The following is an 18,307-nucleotide window of genomic DNA, read 5'->3' on the forward strand; positions in this document are numbered from 1 at the left end:
AATGAATACACCACGTTCTTTTAGTTTTATTGCTTTTGCTTTTTTCTCTCTGTTTAGCTTCTTCTGTCTTGAAGCCTCTTCCGAAATTATGCGTTAGCTCGTTTCGCCTTTTCTTTAATATATTAAAATTGACTTTATTTCTGAATTGTCAGACAAAAATTCAAGGTGCCAGAACATAATAAAATGTGTTCAAAAATGGTCAATCGGCACATTTATATGTATATCTAGGCTTAGAACATAGTAGTTCTTGCCGTACCTATTGAAAATGACACCTACGACAACTGTGAATAAATTAATGACTACCATAAGGCAATTACTGAAGGGAATTGTCAATTTAATGGCATTTTGAAAACGTTGTGCGAAGAAAAAGCTCTCAAAAAACTTCAAAATTACTCAAGTGGGTATGAGTGTACGGCTTTGGAATTCTCGCATACATACATTTTATGTCAGTCATTGATGATACTAATTTTTTTAGATTCAAAACGATAAAGTGCTTTTCAACCATGCCTTGTTTCTTAGACGCCTTTAGTTCGACAACGGTGAAGTGAAATATTTTTCTTTGATTGTCTCACTGTACACAGTGTGGAGAGTAGATTTCGTGGTTATATTAAACGAATTTTTTGAGTAACTGTTTATAAAGGATTATACACCTCCGGCTTCAACCATCGTATATGGTGACCAAACACATTTTCCAGTCAGAAAACAAAATAGTTGTATATTTCGATGGGTTCTGCCTGCGTACCGTTAGAAATTAGGCATTTACTTAGGTGTAAAATCGTATCAAAGGTCTTAATCTGTGAAGTTATTACATTGCTAGAGTTTCTTATATACAGCTGTACCCAGTATCTTCTGCGAAACTAGGCGATCTCTCTATGTTGAGTTCCACCATCACTTGAGATCGTGTTAGAACACCGATCAATCAATTTAGGTTACTTACCTCCCAAAAATGTCAAATTATTGGCATCATAGCTGTTATTCTTTGCCTATACTTTAAAAACAAAATAAGATAAGACTTCTAACAGCTGTTAAAACGCGTTGGAATTTCTGACGTCGAAAAGTCTGACAAAAAATTGTGATTTGAATTTCTGATTTTATTATTTATTGCTTTTTGTTGAATGTAAAAGCAGTATTAAAAAGCTCAGTGGCGTATTTAACTGAAATTTCATTCAAATATAAGTACTTACAACAACAACGGCAGAGAAATATTTTATGTCTTTCAAAAGTAATTACTTTTTGTTTTTGTTTATTATTTCGCAAAAGAATTGATTTGTATAACAACAAAAGTTCTATCATTCAAAATTTTTATTGAGCTCTTTTTCTTTGTGAAAAAAATAAATATTAAAATTTCCAGCGTTATTTTTTAATAATTTTTGAATTAATTTTTTATATATTTTTTTTTTAATTTTTTATTTTAATTTTTTTTTTATTTTTTTTTATTTTTTTTTTATTTTTTTTTTAATTTTTTTTAAATCTTTTTTTTAATTTTTTTATTTTTTTTTTTATTAATTTTTTATTTTTTTTTTTTTTATTAATTTTATTAATTTTTTTATTAATTTCATTTAAATAATTTTTTTCTTATTTTTTTTGTGAATTTTTTTTTTTACTTCTTCCCTTTTTGATTTTTCTATAACTCTTGAGCACGTCACATGCCATTCATTAATACTCTTACTTATCAAAACTCTTTTATCTATTCGCATTTCCTTCTACACACACACATATTGCTCGCGACTGTTAAAATTATATTCAATGCCAAGGTTAAATGATATGAAAATTATTTTGTTTTGTTTTTTAATTTTACTTTGCCATTACTTTTTGGCAGCGCACTTTTTCGCTTGGCATGTGTTGTTTTTGGCGTTTTTGCTTTGTTTGTTTTGCCTGACTTCGTTCTCACCATGAGCTGATAACTAAATTTGCTTGGAAATTACTCAACACCTCAGCGGGTAGCGGTGCGCTTCTCGCACATTTCGGTTGTCTTCGTTTTTTAATACTTTTAATTTAAAGTCGCTTATAATTTGTGCTTTTTTTGTTATTTGTTTCGTGTTTTTTTTCGTTTCTTGTTTTTTGTTGTTTGTTGTTCTTATTTTTGGTTTTGTAGTACTTTTTTTTTTGTTTTTAGTTTTTTATTTTTGAGTTTTTTGTTCTTTTTTGACTTTTTTGCTTTTTTGTGTTTTTTTTCAGTTCTTTTCTTTAATTGTCGCTTTTTATTTTCGCCACTTTATCTCTTTGCGCTTAAATTTACTTGACGCTTTGTTGTGTCACGCTGTTTGCACATATTATTTATTTGTTTAAGTTGTTTTCTCCAAAATGTTGTTGTTATTTTCTTATTTAGCGAGTTTACTGCTTTAATTTCCTAAGGTTTTTTTTCTTGTTTACCGAAATTTTTGAACATTTATTTTTAACTGTTTACATTGGCCCACTCTCCAATCGCTCGTGTACGAAGTTTGTTCAAAAAGTTTAACGAATTTGTTTTCTTAAGAAAGTATTTATTTATACATGAATATCTATTTGGTCCCCTTCAAAGTAATCATCTCCAAATATATTGCACTTATTCCAGTTTTTTTTCTATTCTTAAAGCACTCCAAAAGTGTTTTTTTGTATTCAGCTCCTCATTCAATGCAGTTTTTCTCTCCTTAGTCTTAGTGTAGCGTCGTCCTTTAATGGGCCTCTTCAGTTTTGAAAACAAAAAAGTTCCATGAAGCCAGTTCTGGGAAATACGGTGGCTGCGGCACCATTAATGTGTTGTTTTTGGGCAAATATTTTTTAGGATAAAAATAAAAAATATTTAAAATTTAGGTTTAATATTTATGTGGGAAAAGATCTTGAGAAAAATATACATATTTTTCAATTATTTTTGTTATAAAATTATATAGCAATATCACACTTATTCCCACAGCATTGCAAGTGTGGTAAAATTTCTTTTTATCCCCTGCAAATCCGCGATAAAATTTATGATTAAAGCGTAAATGTTGAATGTAAATAAACCAAAAATTAAACAAAAATAAGCATGTGACTAAATTACGAGCGAAAACGAAATATTAAAATTTTTTTATTCTTTTCCGCTCTCAATTAAAAACTGGTTGCCGTTAGCGCCTTCGCATTGCCTGCCTTCGGCGCGTTGCCTGTTTATTTTAAGAAGCTGGCACTAATTTTAGAAAGCAAAAAAGTGAGGAGTACATATACGATACAATATAAAAAAATGTATTTCCGTTTTATTGTTGTTTATTTATTTTCATTCTCTTAATTGATGTTGACACAGCGAAATTGAGTTATGTATATGAAAAGCTTGTTTTTTAATGACCTATAAGCTTTCAATGTTAATATTTTAATTATTAAAACAATTTTTATAGCCAACCATATTTAATAATTCCTTATTTTTCCTTACAGCTTAACATCTGGCTGCAATGGCATTTTCTCGCGACGCTTGGACTTTTCATCATTCAATTTGTTGCCGAAGACACGCTTGAACTCCTATCAAGTTAAGGTAAGTTTATGCTTAGAACAAGGCGAATCCGCTTCCTCATCATCAAAAATGAGTTACTAATAATAGCTTTATTACGTCCGCCAAAGTTTAGCAAATGACGAGTAGAACAAGAAAGTGGTATAAGTCACATAAACTGGCATAATCGCATAAAGTTTATATAGTAAGCGTTTTATGCCACTTTAATCAGTTTTATACTTAATTTGTTGTATTTAATTCATCTACGAAACACTTTTCTGTTATATATAAGTTTTTTGGACAATAGTGGTCGCATATACTCGTATAGTGAGTGATGAATCGAATGCGGTCACTAGTATATTATATTCATATACATACATACATACCTATGTGATCTCAACAGTTTTCTGCTTCCTCAAAAGCCGTGAAAGATTGTAAAAATATATACATCTATAAAATTCCCATATTTTTATTTTTAAATAAGTAAATATTGGGAATTCGTTTCCCTACTTCTTCTTCTTCTCTTGTGAGGGCGTGGAATTTCCAGTTACTCAGCATTTACACCAACTTATTTACATTTACAAATGAGTATATACATACATATGTAGATCCGCACGTATTTAGTTTATTAGAATTCATAGTCAACTGTCAGCGAGAACTTCCTATGCAGTTCTCTAACTCTACTGAATTCTTAGAAAAATATCTAATCTGGATGCTTATTTTCTTACACTTGCATATGCATTTGTGTACAGTTCTGATTGAAATTTTAAGTTCAAAATATTATAAGATATAATAATCACATTATGAGGGCACCAGGGAAACAATGTAACACCTCTTGTGCACTTGTCCTGCATTGACAAGACTACGCGGTAAGCATCTGGATTCCCCATGGTGTGATACACTAGAGGAGGTATCGACCAAAACTAGTCCATGCATGGCTTATTGGCCTACCAGATTAATCGAACCTACCTTTTTAGTATTAAGATCCCATGAAAGCATTTGGCTTACTCTTTAATACTGGATGAGATGCTTTTTAAAAACGAATTTTTTGACCGTTACGCGCTACTTTTTCTTCCATTAATTTACAAATCACTCGAATATAATACAAACACCTCATTTCGTTTAGAATTTATGGAACAATAATCCTTTTTTGTCATAATTTATGCAACTAAATATCATACGATCGGAAGTTATAGATCAAAAGATCATTTATTGTAACAAGTTCTATATCAAAAGAGACCATATCTTATTTAAGTAATGGAAGCATGTAAAAAAATAATGACGAATAAACTCTGAACTTGTGAAACATCGTTGATTAGGTTGGTTGACAATTATCTATAAATTAGTTTCCGAGTTTATTTGCTATTTTGGTGTTTAGCATTAGACATTTCCAGTGAATTTAGAGTTTAAGTTACAAAAGAATTCTCATTAGTCTGCTATAAACTACCTTCCTTTTTCTCTTTTTATTTGTTTCGCAAACTTGAACCATTTTTCGTACAAATACTCGGAAGTGTTTTTCAGACAATAACATGGCAATAAAATAACAAGCAATTTCGAGAATAAGTGTATTGTCACTGCACTTTTTCTTTTCGCGTCTGCACTCCATATGCTGTATATTATTATTGCCTTTTTTGTTTTTAACTCAAATCTAGAACACTCAGCAGCTTTCCATGACTCGGAGCGATTCTCGCCAAGCTATTTCAGTTAGGTTTCATTCATATTTTTTGCAGCTGCTAGAAATTCTGAGAATTGTTTTTCCTTGTGAAATTATAGCAATTTGAAATATTTGTTTACTACAATTTGAGCAAGCTCAAGATAAAAGCTTAGCTTCTGGAATTTTTGTGTATCTACTCTACTGGATATTTGTTTGTGATTTCTTTTAAGGTATTTCTATTACATAATATAATATTTTCAGTTATTGAAAATTATTGATGTTTAGTGCGTTCCCCTCCTCCGCTTAATGTTACTGCTGCGACTTCAGAATCACTTAAAATACTTCTACTTTTTCTATAATCAATTGACAAACTGTTTTTACTTTTGTTCAAGTCTCCTTGAATTTCATGTGTGTAACTTGATGCTGCATTTCAGAAGTTGTCGTGAAGAGTGGGTAAAAAACAAGGTGGGGGAACTGTAATGTAAACATTGCACGTAAACTTAGTTACCTTTAGCTTTTCCTTCAGCCCCAACTTTCATTGTCTGTCTCGTTAGTTATTGATGTTATACAGACATTGGGCCACCCGCTTTGAAATAAAACAACAGTTATGACTTGCACGATATTCTTTAAAATCATTCAGTATTTGTGAATGACAATGTCAGCACTGCCAGTTTTGCTTGTTAACCAAGTCAGCAGTATTGCAGGCACTGAAAATATTTTTGCTGATTAAAAAAAATATATAAATTGAAATCAAAATTATAAAAACTTATAATCTGTAGTAGGTTGCACGAGTAAAAAAAATTAAAAACTGATATGAAATAGATAAATTTAATAAGTTAAGGATTAAAATATGAAGAATATAAATAAAAAGATTTAATATAAATAATTAAAAAAGAAAAGAAAAATTATAATAAAAAATATAAATTTTGCTGATAAAAAAAATTAATATTTAAATTAAAATCAAACTTAAACACATTTTAATAAAATTATTAAATACCTCACAAATTAACAAAATAAAATGGAAAAATATAAAAAAAATAAAAATTGAAATATGAAAATATAAACTGAAGAGAAAAAAAATTATAATAACAAAGTAAATTAAAAAATATGCATTTTATAAAAAATTATAATAAATCAAAAAAAAAACATAAAAAATGTCAATAAATTAATTAAATAATTTAAAAAATTAATAAAAAAAAAATAAAATTAAATTAAATTACAAAAAAAAAATATAAAATTTAAAAATGTAAAAATATAAAATAAAAAATAAAAAAAAAATTAAAATAGAAAAAAAAAAATAAAATGAAAAAACTAAATATGGAAATAAAAACTGAAGAAAGAAAATTTTAATAAAAAAGTGAAATAAAAAATATTTACTTTTAAAAAATGTATTCCTAATTTACATTATAATATCTTCAAACAAAAAATAGTTTTAGCAATTTCAAACGCTAAAATATTTTTGCTGATTAAAAACAAATACCAAGAATATTAAATGAAATTGAAAAATATTAAATTCATTAAGTTTGTTGGAAATCAGAACTAAAATATGTTTAAATAATATATACTAAAGTATGTTAAAATCTATTCTCCTCTCTACCATCAACAATTATTTTCAGTAGTTCAACCTTTTTGGCTTACTGACTTCCTCGATTCCCTACGCAGCCAACGATAGCACCTGACATAAAACAATTCAATTTAGCACAATTCGCAAAAAACAAACATGCTTACGTGCACATATACCACCTTTATGCGCCAAAATGTATGCTTTCAAATCATACACAACCGTCCCCTCCATCCTTTGCTAGACAATACGCATCCACAATCAGGTTTGCGCGCCAATACTTTTTTGTTGTTGTTTTATATCTTTATTATTTTTGCTTAGATGAAAGCCAAGAGCGGCATGGCATCACTGTTGCAACATGAAAATAGTTGCAAATAGTTTTGTTTGCAGCAGCTTGGCTTGTCTTGCCACACCGCTCTCTTACTCTCCCGACAACCTTTGCAAATTGTATTGAATTTATACATATTTAATTCGTTTCGAAATGCATACAATTTCCATTCGCCGTCAAAATAATATAAAATATGCGCCATAGAATAGAATGTGCTGCGACTGCGGCTGCTGCTGTTGCAACAAAAGAGCGCAGCAATTCGAAAGTGCTGATCTGCTGCAGCTGCACGACGTACGAGTGTTTACTGGCAGAGCAGCGCATAAGTAAGTGTGTATATGTAGGGGTGTGTGTGTCAGTAAGTAAGTGAGTAGAGTTGCCTATGGGAATGGCTAGCAGCTCTAGCTCGAGTTGCTGCTAACCTGGCTCATGCCTTTCGTTCCATCACAGCAATCTCTTCCGCCGCTCTCGACTGTCTGGCGGATTGCCTTTGATGCGGCATTGATATTTCTTTTTTGCCTCACTCCTTTTGCTACATTCTAAAAAATATATGTAGTACATATTGTTCTTCGTTTTTCTGCCTTTCACTTCGCTCGCTTTCGGCGCTCAACTCTTCCGCTTCCCAACGCCAAAAGTGCGCTGTGTCGGCATTATCCTCCAGTAGGGAGAATACATTTCGTGCTTAATAAACTTTTTCTTCGCTTGCATATTTGCTTGTTCGATTGTGCAACAGCAGTTCAGCAAAATGCTTCGTTTTTTTGTTTTTTATTTATTCTTTTTATTTTATTTTTAGCATTTCTTCGCTTCCCGTTGCCGCTTGCAGCGCATTAAGTTATTACAGTATTATTTTGAATCGTCGTTATTTCGCTCACCTCCGAATGCTTTTGTCCGGCAAACTTTGTGAATTCGAAATCCGCTACAATTGCGGAAAAAATATGCGAAAAAGTTATTTGCTTATTGAAATTCCTCGGAGAGCAGAACTTTGATTAGTTTTATGCATTCGAGTATTCATTTTTTTTATTTTTTTGTTTTTTTTTTTTTGTTTTTTTGTTGTACTAGCAGACATATTTGGTATTCTTTTTCCCTTTGCTTTTGTATTTAACTCTTATTTATATATTTATTTTCCATTTAAATATTGAATTGGCAACCAAACAGGCGCCATATGTCCGGTATGTCGTGCCCCAGGCGCACCCTCTCTTTCTCTCTCCCGTTGCACTTTTTCATTTCGTCTCTGCTTGCCCTCCTTATTTACCTAATTAGCATTTTTGTAAACACCTTCTGCTTAGCATGTTGAAACCCAATTAGTAGCGGTAAGTCAACTTCATGTGTTCCTCATTATTAATCCCTTTTAAATTCGCTTTCCGTGAGCATTTTTCTGCCACTTAATTTTCACTAATCAAATTTTGAAACTCCGTCTGCAACCCTTTTGACAACTAAGCTGTTGATTTTTTCTGTTTTTGTATTTATACACTTTTTACTGCGCCATATCCTTTGGCAACATCATCTGTCTACATTTTGCCTAGTTTTTCTTCGTTTATGTTTTTTTTTACAGAAGTTAATCATCACTAAGGGTTAAGGGTGGTGTAAATCATTGGCAATAATTAGTAAAGCAGTAAAGCATCTTATCTGTAATATTTGAGTTGGGAAAAGCCATCACATGTTTGCAGAGATGATTAATTATTCGCGTCGATTTTTTTTTGTTTTTCTGTCTTTAACCTTTTTGTGATACTCGCTTGTGTTACGTTAAATAAGTTTTATGTTTTTTTTTTAATTTTTTCTACCTCTTTCCTTTGGTTGATTCACAATTCTCTAACATGTCTTTCACCTTTTCTCACTTGTTGCTTGTGTGTTGACTGATTTTCTAACTACTTCCTTGCTGAAATGTTTCCATTTTAGTTTTTCAAAACGTTGTGGTGACAATCTACATTATTTACAGATGTCATAGGGGTGCCGACACAATTTAACTGTATATTTTCTAGATGAAAAATGAGATTTAAAAAAAATCTGAAAAGTAGCCAAGAAAAAATAAAATTTTCCTCTGAAAAGATAATAACTTTTAACTTAAAAAATTTATAAATTTTTAACAAAAACTATTGAAATAGCAACTTATCTGCTTTCTCCAAAAAAACTCGTAAACTTTGCTCTTAAACTCCAAAACTAGAACCTTAATCTAAAATACCAAACACAAAAGTCTTTCGGACTTGTTTCCGACAGCTCTCGTATCCACTTCACTGAAATTGCGCCGCATTTATATCCGTGGAAAAATTATAAACACAAAATTATTGCCCAAATATTTTAACAACAACAGCAACACATAACTTTTTCGGCTTGGCATATGACATATCTATTTGTTGCAGCATTTTGTTGCAATGTGGACTGTTTGTGCTTCTTGTCAACTGTGACAATTGCTTATCAGCTGTGCTGTCGTCGGCCATGCGGGTGTGGCTGTTGCAATTATCTATGCAAACAGCAACTTTATTACGCCTCCTTTGTTCTATGCAACTTGCCACACCATGCATTTGTTGCGCGCAGTTTCGGCAGCATTTTTATTTCACTCGCATGCCTTGACATTTATTGCTGCCAGCTGACAGCAGCGATAAAATATGTTGCCACAGTATATCTACCCAGCTTACTGCCGGACAGATGGCTACTTGTCAACGCTGCTGCTGTCATGGCCTTAAGCAATGTCAGTCTCATAATTTCCTCACACTTTCCCCTTCTCTCCCACTCCGCTCGCCAGCAAAGTTGCCACTTATCATTTTTGTTAGCAGCAACTGTATGGTTGTTGATTTTTTTGTTTTCGCTTGCAACGCGCCAATTGCTACAGTAGTCGCTGCAAGCGCTTGCCATGATTTGCTTTGTCGCTGTCACCGTTTTTGACGTGTTGCCTGCCATTAACGGCGACATTGCAGACGTGTTGTCGTCTGCAGTCAATAGCTGTGTTGCTTTTGTTGCTATTTGTGCTTTTTTCTTCATTTTATTATTGGGTCTAATGCGGACTGCCGCTGACTCGTCCCACCAATCGGTCTCGGCGCTGCGCTTTCAATGCCAATGCCGACTGCTAGACAGGTTTCGCTATTGTCTTGTTGCTACCGGCATTGTTTATGCTGCAATTGTAGTTCCTGATGCTCAAATTGTTGCTGCTTTTAACTGCTGAAACCGCCAATTTGCATGAGAAATTTCAAGTTCAATGTTGCTGCGGGTACCAGCATGCAGAAATTTGCACGTTTAATGATAAAAGGTATATACAAAAACACAAAGAAAACACGAACAGCGTTAACTTCGGTTGCGGCTGTGATACCCTTCAAACAATAATAACCTTCACGAAGAAGTTTCTAAACAAGAATTTAATTTTTATTAGTTAGTTCATATGGCATGCTCTGGATCCGCTGCGATTTTTCGAGGGATTGTGGCTTTGCCTCGCATAATACCCAATTTCGTGAAGATATCTCGTCAAATATAAAGAGTTTCTATGTAAGACTTGATTTAGATCGATCTGTTTGTATGACAGCTGTATGCTATAGCGGTCCGACATCGGCGGTATCGACAAATGAGGGCCTTGCCGGATCAAATTAATGAAAATATATTTCTTTTTCATTTCCCACTTTTCTCACCATTTCCTTTAGACCGGAAAAACATTATAATAGTATATAAACTATCGGTCCATTAACACCCAGCATCTTCATCGGCGTATTAAAGCCAAGATGCTGCACATAATTTGGCTTCTTCGACTGATTTGTTCTCCGCTGAGTTTTCGGCTGCCAATTTTCCTACTTACTACATACTAGCTTTGTAGCCGTTAGACTGTCTGCTTGGCTTTCAACTCAAATTAATTTACTCTTGTAAACGGCTGGCTTGTAGCAGCACGACATTTCAGCAGCTTACTTTGTCTGCCAATTTTCCTCGAAACACACGCGCACACAACGCTGTTGCAACTCGATTTCGCGCTGTTTTGTGCATGTGAATGTGCGCTTCATCGAGTAGCTTCTCGACTTTGTTATTTGCCTTTCCTTGAAATCACTCAGAATTGTAAGAAATATTACTTTGCAAATGCGATTACGAAGTTTAATTTCACTTTTGCCAATTTTTGATGTGCGCTACACGCTGTTGCACGACTGCCACACACACACACTCACATACATATACACTCTTTCAAGCGCATACAAGCCTGCCTATTATAAATGCACGTTTCAAGCCAATCTTGACTCCGCATTTATTGGCTTGCAGTCAAAGGCATTTGTGGCAAGTAGTAATAATGCGAGTTTTGTTGTTCTTGTTTTGGTGCTGAGTACCATTGACCTCTAGACTGCCACAGAATAGTGCTTTTCTGTACAGATATTTGCAGTTATTGCTACATTTCATGTGCGCAAAGTGAATAGTGGCAAGTGTGGCAAGTTGTCAGAATTTAATAAATTTTGTTGCAGCATATTGTTTATTATTTTGGCATTTAATAAAGTGTATTTTTAACTACAATTATTTCCATATTTACTTTCAAAATTTACAACGAACCGAAAATTCACGCCACATCCTCCAGCTGTCGGCTCAAATCCACTTGAAGCACTTCTAGCTGCGTTCTCATACATCAAGCTTGCACATGAACAATACGTTTTGCATATCTATAGCCACTATACAAATGTCAATCATGCATTATTTCAAAATACTACAAATTAAATTTCGAGTAGGCATTCGGTCGCTGTATGTATGTGTGTGTGTGTGTCTGTAAGCACGGCTCGGCTCAGTTGAGTGCTTTTAAAATGTGTCTGGCCAATGCATACCTCAGTGACTTTCAATTTGTATTGCGTTTTAGCGCATGATACGTGAGGCAAGCTGGCAATTTTATTGACTTTTGTGCTGTTTGCTCGTTTGCCTGTAAATCCGCAAGTTGTAATTGAAATCATTGACAACAACAACAACACTAATCAAATATATACATATATACATATATCACATAAAAAAAATTACTAAAAAGTCACACATTAGACGCCTACACACCGACTTGTACTTAGAATGAAATTTTTCAAAACAAACACTGCGTTGCAAAAGTAATGTAATACAACCGCCTTCAGGGATGAAACAAAAGAGAGTGTCGGATAATTGTGGGAAATCCTAATTGTTATTAAAAAATGTATTTTCATTAAATATACAATGAAATTGAAGAGGTCAATATTTCTTCATAGGCTAAATACAGAATTCTAGTCATCAGCTGTACTGGAAAAAAAAGCTTCTGAACCCATGCCTCCTTTATGGTTTGCATCCTATTTGGAAAACAAGATGATTGTTAGTCGATTCGACGGGTCCAGAGTTAAATTTATAACATAGCTTACTCATGATGAGGTCTGAGCTCCTTCAAGTTCTATATCAATTTTCGTAAAGCATTAGTTTCTGTTGTTCTTAGGTTATATTGGCCGACTATCATGTCATACATAGAGTAGGTACCTAGTAATGCTTATAAATGCTTAATAATGCCAGTTGGAAGCATATTTTAACTAGAGCTAAAATAAAACGCATGTGATGTCAGTATGTTGGGACCTGCATTAAGCCAACAATCGTAATGCAGTCCTCTCGAGCTCGAAATTTAAAGCTATTTGATTTTTTTATATAAATTTTCTATAGGATTGATAAGAAAATATGAGCGTATTCAGTTTCACTGAGATTTAACTAAAACTTGATTCAAAGAGTACTTCCATATTCTAAAAATAGGGCCTTTAAAACAGCATGGAAAGATTCGTAGAATTTCTCAATATTTTTCTTTTCATTATTTTAATAATCACAAGGTTCCGAATATTTGATAGGCGATCGGCGGACACATAAGAAGGTAAAAAATTCTTGTATCTGCAAACATTAAGCGAGTTTCTACCGTTTTGTTCTATTTTATAGCTTCAAAAATGATCTATTTATGTTGTTCTAAGAGCCCTTTGCACTTCTTCTGAAACTAACTGGACAAAAAACGATCCATCGTTATTCGTATCAAAGTAAAATTAAGAGTGAACAATCACCAAAGGACTGCTTGACCTGGTTACCTCCCTTTACATTCACAAATATTTATCAAAAATCTTCTTTCTTCGATATTCTTTTGATCATTGCTTGGCAAATATGTATATACATCTAAGAAGGCCGGTTAGGTCCAGCCGATTCAAAGAAATTTTCTTCACCGCCTCTAAACCCAACGTTTAAAGTTACGGGAGCTGACTACACTAAGCTGAAAAACTCTTACAATTCTCCTTCTGCAACGTTCCTATATCCGAAATTATTTCAACTATCAACTTCAAATTTTTGAAAATATTTTCAAATACTATACATGGTTATTCGATATCTATGCAAATAAATGATTTTTTAAAATTCTCGAGTGGATATAACTCCTTAATAATAATAATTAACGCATACATTGTCATTAGGTAAATCTCTCACAAAAACATTTACTTAAATAAATTCGATATTTAGTACACCAATATAAGTACTAAAATACGTACACTCAGCATATTTTAAAATACTCGGCATATTTCTAGAGTGCTCATAAATAAGTACTATCAATAAACACCCACTACTCATTACAGCATTTGTTATTGCAATTGAAAGAAGTGAAGTGGAAGAAAAAGTTAAGCTCGACGCTTGGATCTAAGTAACATGATTCGTAAGGTTCCAATGTCTTTGAGTTTTGTTGGTTTTCTCAATCATCTCATTTTTGTTTACAGTCGTCAGCATTAAAAGTAATGGATACACAGGCAAGCAACTCAGCTCATTATGGGAGTTGCCGTTGCAAGCAAATAAATATCATGTGTGTGTGGACCATGGGTAAGAACAAGAAATGTTTAAAAAAAAAATGCCATAAAGTCAATAGTAATAATTTAAAAAATGAGGTCAATATGGCGCGACAGTTTTATTCTATTTTTTTTTTTTAATTATTTTACTGACAGTCGCTCCCACAGTTTGCCGTCAACTTGTGGAAGGCGTCCAACTCCGCCCAGTTATGTGTATATGTTTTTTGTTTATAATGAAATTGTCATTAATACAAATCTTGCAGGGCTATACGCACATAAATCATACTAAGAAATATTTCAGCATTTTTTGGTTTCGTAAATGCATTTTGTTTGGAAAATAAGTGTTTATTTTCACTAGCGCGCTTGAGCTCAAAATCGCCTTTTGAACTTAATGAAGTGGACTACTTGCTCTTTATACGGAACACTTTCCTCTCGAAGCACACTAAAAATTTCAAATATTTTATTAGCATAGTAAATTGAAAACACTCACTCTCGGTTTTCACTCCATTTTCTAGCATTTTTTCTAGTATTTTTTCGTGTATATATGTATATTTTTTGTACTTAACTTATTTTTTTTGCGCTCCACATTTAACTTAAATTCGGTTGCACTTATTTGAGCTAGCATGCCTTGCAATTACGTGCACTGCAATGAGTTGCATAATGAGACATTTTTTAAATCATGTAAATGCCACTCAAATAAACAAACTCATTAACTAATTGCACTGAAGTAGCTTCTAATGTCAGCCGGCGTACCAGTGACACTTCCGCACTAATAGTTCTCAACGATCTCTTGTTACGAAAGCAAGTGAAGCTGTTTAAACCTCTCACTCTGTTAGTGTTCACCTGTTTTCGCAAACGTTTTTCATCTGCTTTTACAAGTGATCGTTTTTAATGCTTTTTTTTACAACTGTCACATCACTGAAAGTTCCCATTGCTGCACCGGCCACCGGGCATCGCACAACGAACGCTCGCATCTGTCACTTGATGCTAATGACAGTAATGATGCCATACAAAATCAATCAAATTCAGACGTTCGTGCGATACATGCAATTGAGGCTTAACATATTTTAAGTTTAATGATTTTATTTGCAGGTTGAAGATGGTAGAATTTACATGTTTTTTTTGTCAAAAGTTTTGTAGTTATAAATCGGGTAATAAAGTGGTTAGCTGACTTCATTTGTGTATGTCTAATAACTGCCAACAAACTCCACTTTCACATTTAGACCGCTTTAAAGTTTATGTATGGGTAATTAGAGGAGTTCAGGACGCTAATATGCCAGTGAATCCATATTGGAGTTCTGAATTTGTAGGTACTTAGCAAAATGCACCCTCATTAGATAGCTGATGGCATTTTTGAGAAGCTTAGTACCCTAATATTCCATTAGAGTTCTGAGTTCGGCATAAATCACTAACCAAATATTGGGTGTTAGAAATTATTTTAGAGAACCTTGAAACCGTTTCTTCTTTCCTATCAAATAATTGTGTGAAAGTTTCAGTTATCAGTTGTGTAAGCGTAAAATTACTTCTAAATGCATCCTGCTCAAAAATGTTCTAAAAAACTGTGAAGGGACTTAAATATTAGCAGAAAATAGATGGCTTTTCAACAGCAAACAATTAAAAGAACCTTGAAACTCAGCCTGGTACAGAAATTATTATATTTTATTAACAGTAAAGACACAAGAGACTTCAGAAGGTACTAGATGTATGCCAGAAGACAGATTAACGAAGAATCAAAAGGAAAATATCTTCGAATCGAAGAAGATCTAAGCTATTAATTAATGTACTGAGGGGTCACCAACTAACTACTCATTTATTAATTCGATACAACAAATGGCATTTTTTTATAGCAGGCAACATAAAATATGATAAGAGATAGATGAGGATTGCACCGCGACCTTGGGTCTACTGTACTCTTACATTAAATATGATGTATGTAGTAAATATTGGAAGAACTATCTCAAATACTCGCAGTAAACATATAAAACATTAAAGGATGTCTATATATGGACTGAAATTAGGACAATCGGTTATTTGTAGAAAAAATCGTGAAACATACTGGAACATTATTATCTAAGGACCAAATCTGGAACTGGAACAATCGGTGATCTCTAGAAGGAATACGTTGAAACCTGCTTGATCTTTGCTCTCTGACGTTGCTTAGGACTAAAATCATATTTTTCTGATATGTGTGCGATAAAGAGACCAGCCTACACTTGCTAGGGCCAAATTTTCAAATATTTGCTCCAACATAACCAATCTCGAACAAACATAATTGAAACATTTGAGCAACCAAACTGAAAACGACTGATGCTTTTCATATAAATGGTGATCCATTTCGATGTTACCTCCTTTTTTTTTAAAGAAAAAACGCAGAAACTTCAATTTTAATGGTGAATGGTTGTCATCATTCGAAGGAGCATTCTTCGGTATTTATTTTTTCTTTCAAATATTGGACGCGACTACGCTTCTGTTGGTCAATCCGTTGAGTCCAATTTTCGATTAATCGTTCGAGCATTTCCACTGGTAACTGACCAATGACATGGGTGATGTTTTGATCCAAAGCCTGAATCGAAGCGGGATTCTCCGCATAGTCTGAGAACTTTACATATCCCAACAGGAAAAAGTCTAACAGTGTAATATGAAAGGATTTTGGTGTTCTCTCAATAAATCCATTGATTGTTGTAATGCGTGGAAAGTAGCAGCGTCTTGTTGAAATCAAATGTCGTCCAGATCGTGAGCTTAAATTTCAGGCATCAAATATTCGGTCATCACTGAAAAAAAATTCGGTTCGAAAACATCGGATCTTCTTGGAACTTTTCAAGAGCTCGTAGAGCGAAGCAATGTTGCTTAGGAAGGTCGAGCGGCTTCAGTTCTTGCACTAACTGCATTTTGTACGCTTTCAATTTAAAGTGCGCCAAGTCAGTCCATATGTTATTTTTAATAGAACATGAATTCTCGTAAAAAAGTTAAAGGTACACGCTTTGTCTAACAATTCTACTAAAAGTAGGATGTTGCAATGAAACCCCTCGTATTTACAGTTGCAACGCATATTTTGGATAACGAACGCGCGAAAAACTAGTACTGCTCATACAACAACGTAGACGTAACAACAACAAGCATAATAAATTTAAATTAGGTTAAATGTGTAGCATAATAAAATTAACAACTACAACACAGACTAGAAACACTTCATGAAGAACAAGAACAAGTGCCACTATTCCATAGAATCCGAACAAAATGCACAAAACAAACATTATACTAAACAAAAGTATTAAAAAATATAAAAAAAATATAAAAAATAGAAATGCGAAAAATAAAATTTACTGTACAACAACACAGCATGCGCTCGTAAAACTTAATAAACATGAAATAGTAAAATAAAAATGGCGTAACAAAACGAATGCAACAAAATACAGGCGACGCGCAACACCAACACCAACACAACAACAATGGCAGCAACAACAACAAGTGCATTTATCAACAGCTGTGGGTTGTGAAATTCTCGCGCCGCACTCGACAGTGTTGTGTAACAACAAAATGAAAGGCGCAATTTTACTAATTAAAATTTTAATGTTCGCCACTTAAGAGCAGTAATAAAAAGATTTAAATCAGAAATGCTATGCGCAAAAATACTAGGTGCGTTACGGCAGCAGCCTGTTATTCTGCCGGCTGCTGTTTTCCAGTTGTTGCGCAACCGGCGCTGCTCGTCAACGCACGTCCCGTCCAGACGAGACGGCCGAACTGACCAGCCCCACTGCGACGCCTAGTGGCCTGTACTTGAAACTGGACGCGCTCGCATGCAAAATAGCTGGAACTAATGCATTTTGCGAACTCGCAAATTACAAAAACAAACAGAAAACACAACAACAATTGCAATGCGGTAAATTAGAATAGCAAAGCGCACACGCACATACACACCCATAATCACATTGCTACATTGATTGCCGTGTAAAATTTTTATTTAATTTAATTTTTTTTGTTTTCTTCGCACGAATTTTCGCGTTTGTGGAGCGTGTCGCATGCAGCGTTTTGTGGCAGCGCACGATAAATGCGCGCCTAAAGTGGACGCGCGTGAATGACACAAGCGCTGGATGTGCTGGAAATTAATAAATCAAATAAATAACAACAACAAAGTCTAAACAAACAAACAATTGACATGAAACGTTATGGTTCACATCGAAAATGCGTCTGCTTGTGAATAATTTTAATTAATAAAAAGTTGTGGGGTGAGGCGCTCGAAATTAAGCCATTTACTTTAATTAAGAAAAACAATAACAATTCTGCATTTGTTTGTTTACACTTTCACGCCTGCGTGGGCGCACCAATGCGCAGCTAGCGGCCTCTTAAAGATCTCAGAATGCTTTACTAAACGCTAGACTTGGAAAAACTACAAAAAATAGGAAAAAAACAACAACAAGCGTTGTTTGTGACCACTATAAGTGGCTGCGCGCTTACACATTGCCGCCCATGGCATATTTCCTCAGACTGGAGGCTGTGGCTGACAACACCATTTCGCTTTGGGTGACAGAAAGTGGGCTTTGTTGTGACAGTTAGCAAAGAATGCAAATAACTG

General features: G+C 33.7%; 1 protein-coding gene across 1 annotated transcript in view; it reads left to right on the plus strand.

Annotated features, from left to right (window-relative positions):
* Positions 1 to 18,307, plus strand: part of LOC105231772 (headcase protein) — a 220,597-nt gene that overhangs the window by 82,822 nt on the left and 119,468 nt on the right. Inside the window, 1 exon segment of the mRNA XM_011213228.4 lies at positions 3,385 to 3,481. Coding sequence (XP_011211530.2) covers positions 3,385 to 3,481 — 97 coding nt within the window.

Source organism: Bactrocera dorsalis, chromosome 2 (assembly GCF_023373825.1).
Source record: "Bactrocera dorsalis isolate Fly_Bdor chromosome 2, ASM2337382v1, whole genome shotgun sequence".
Taxonomy (NCBI): Eukaryota; Metazoa; Arthropoda; class Insecta; order Diptera; family Tephritidae; genus Bactrocera; species Bactrocera dorsalis.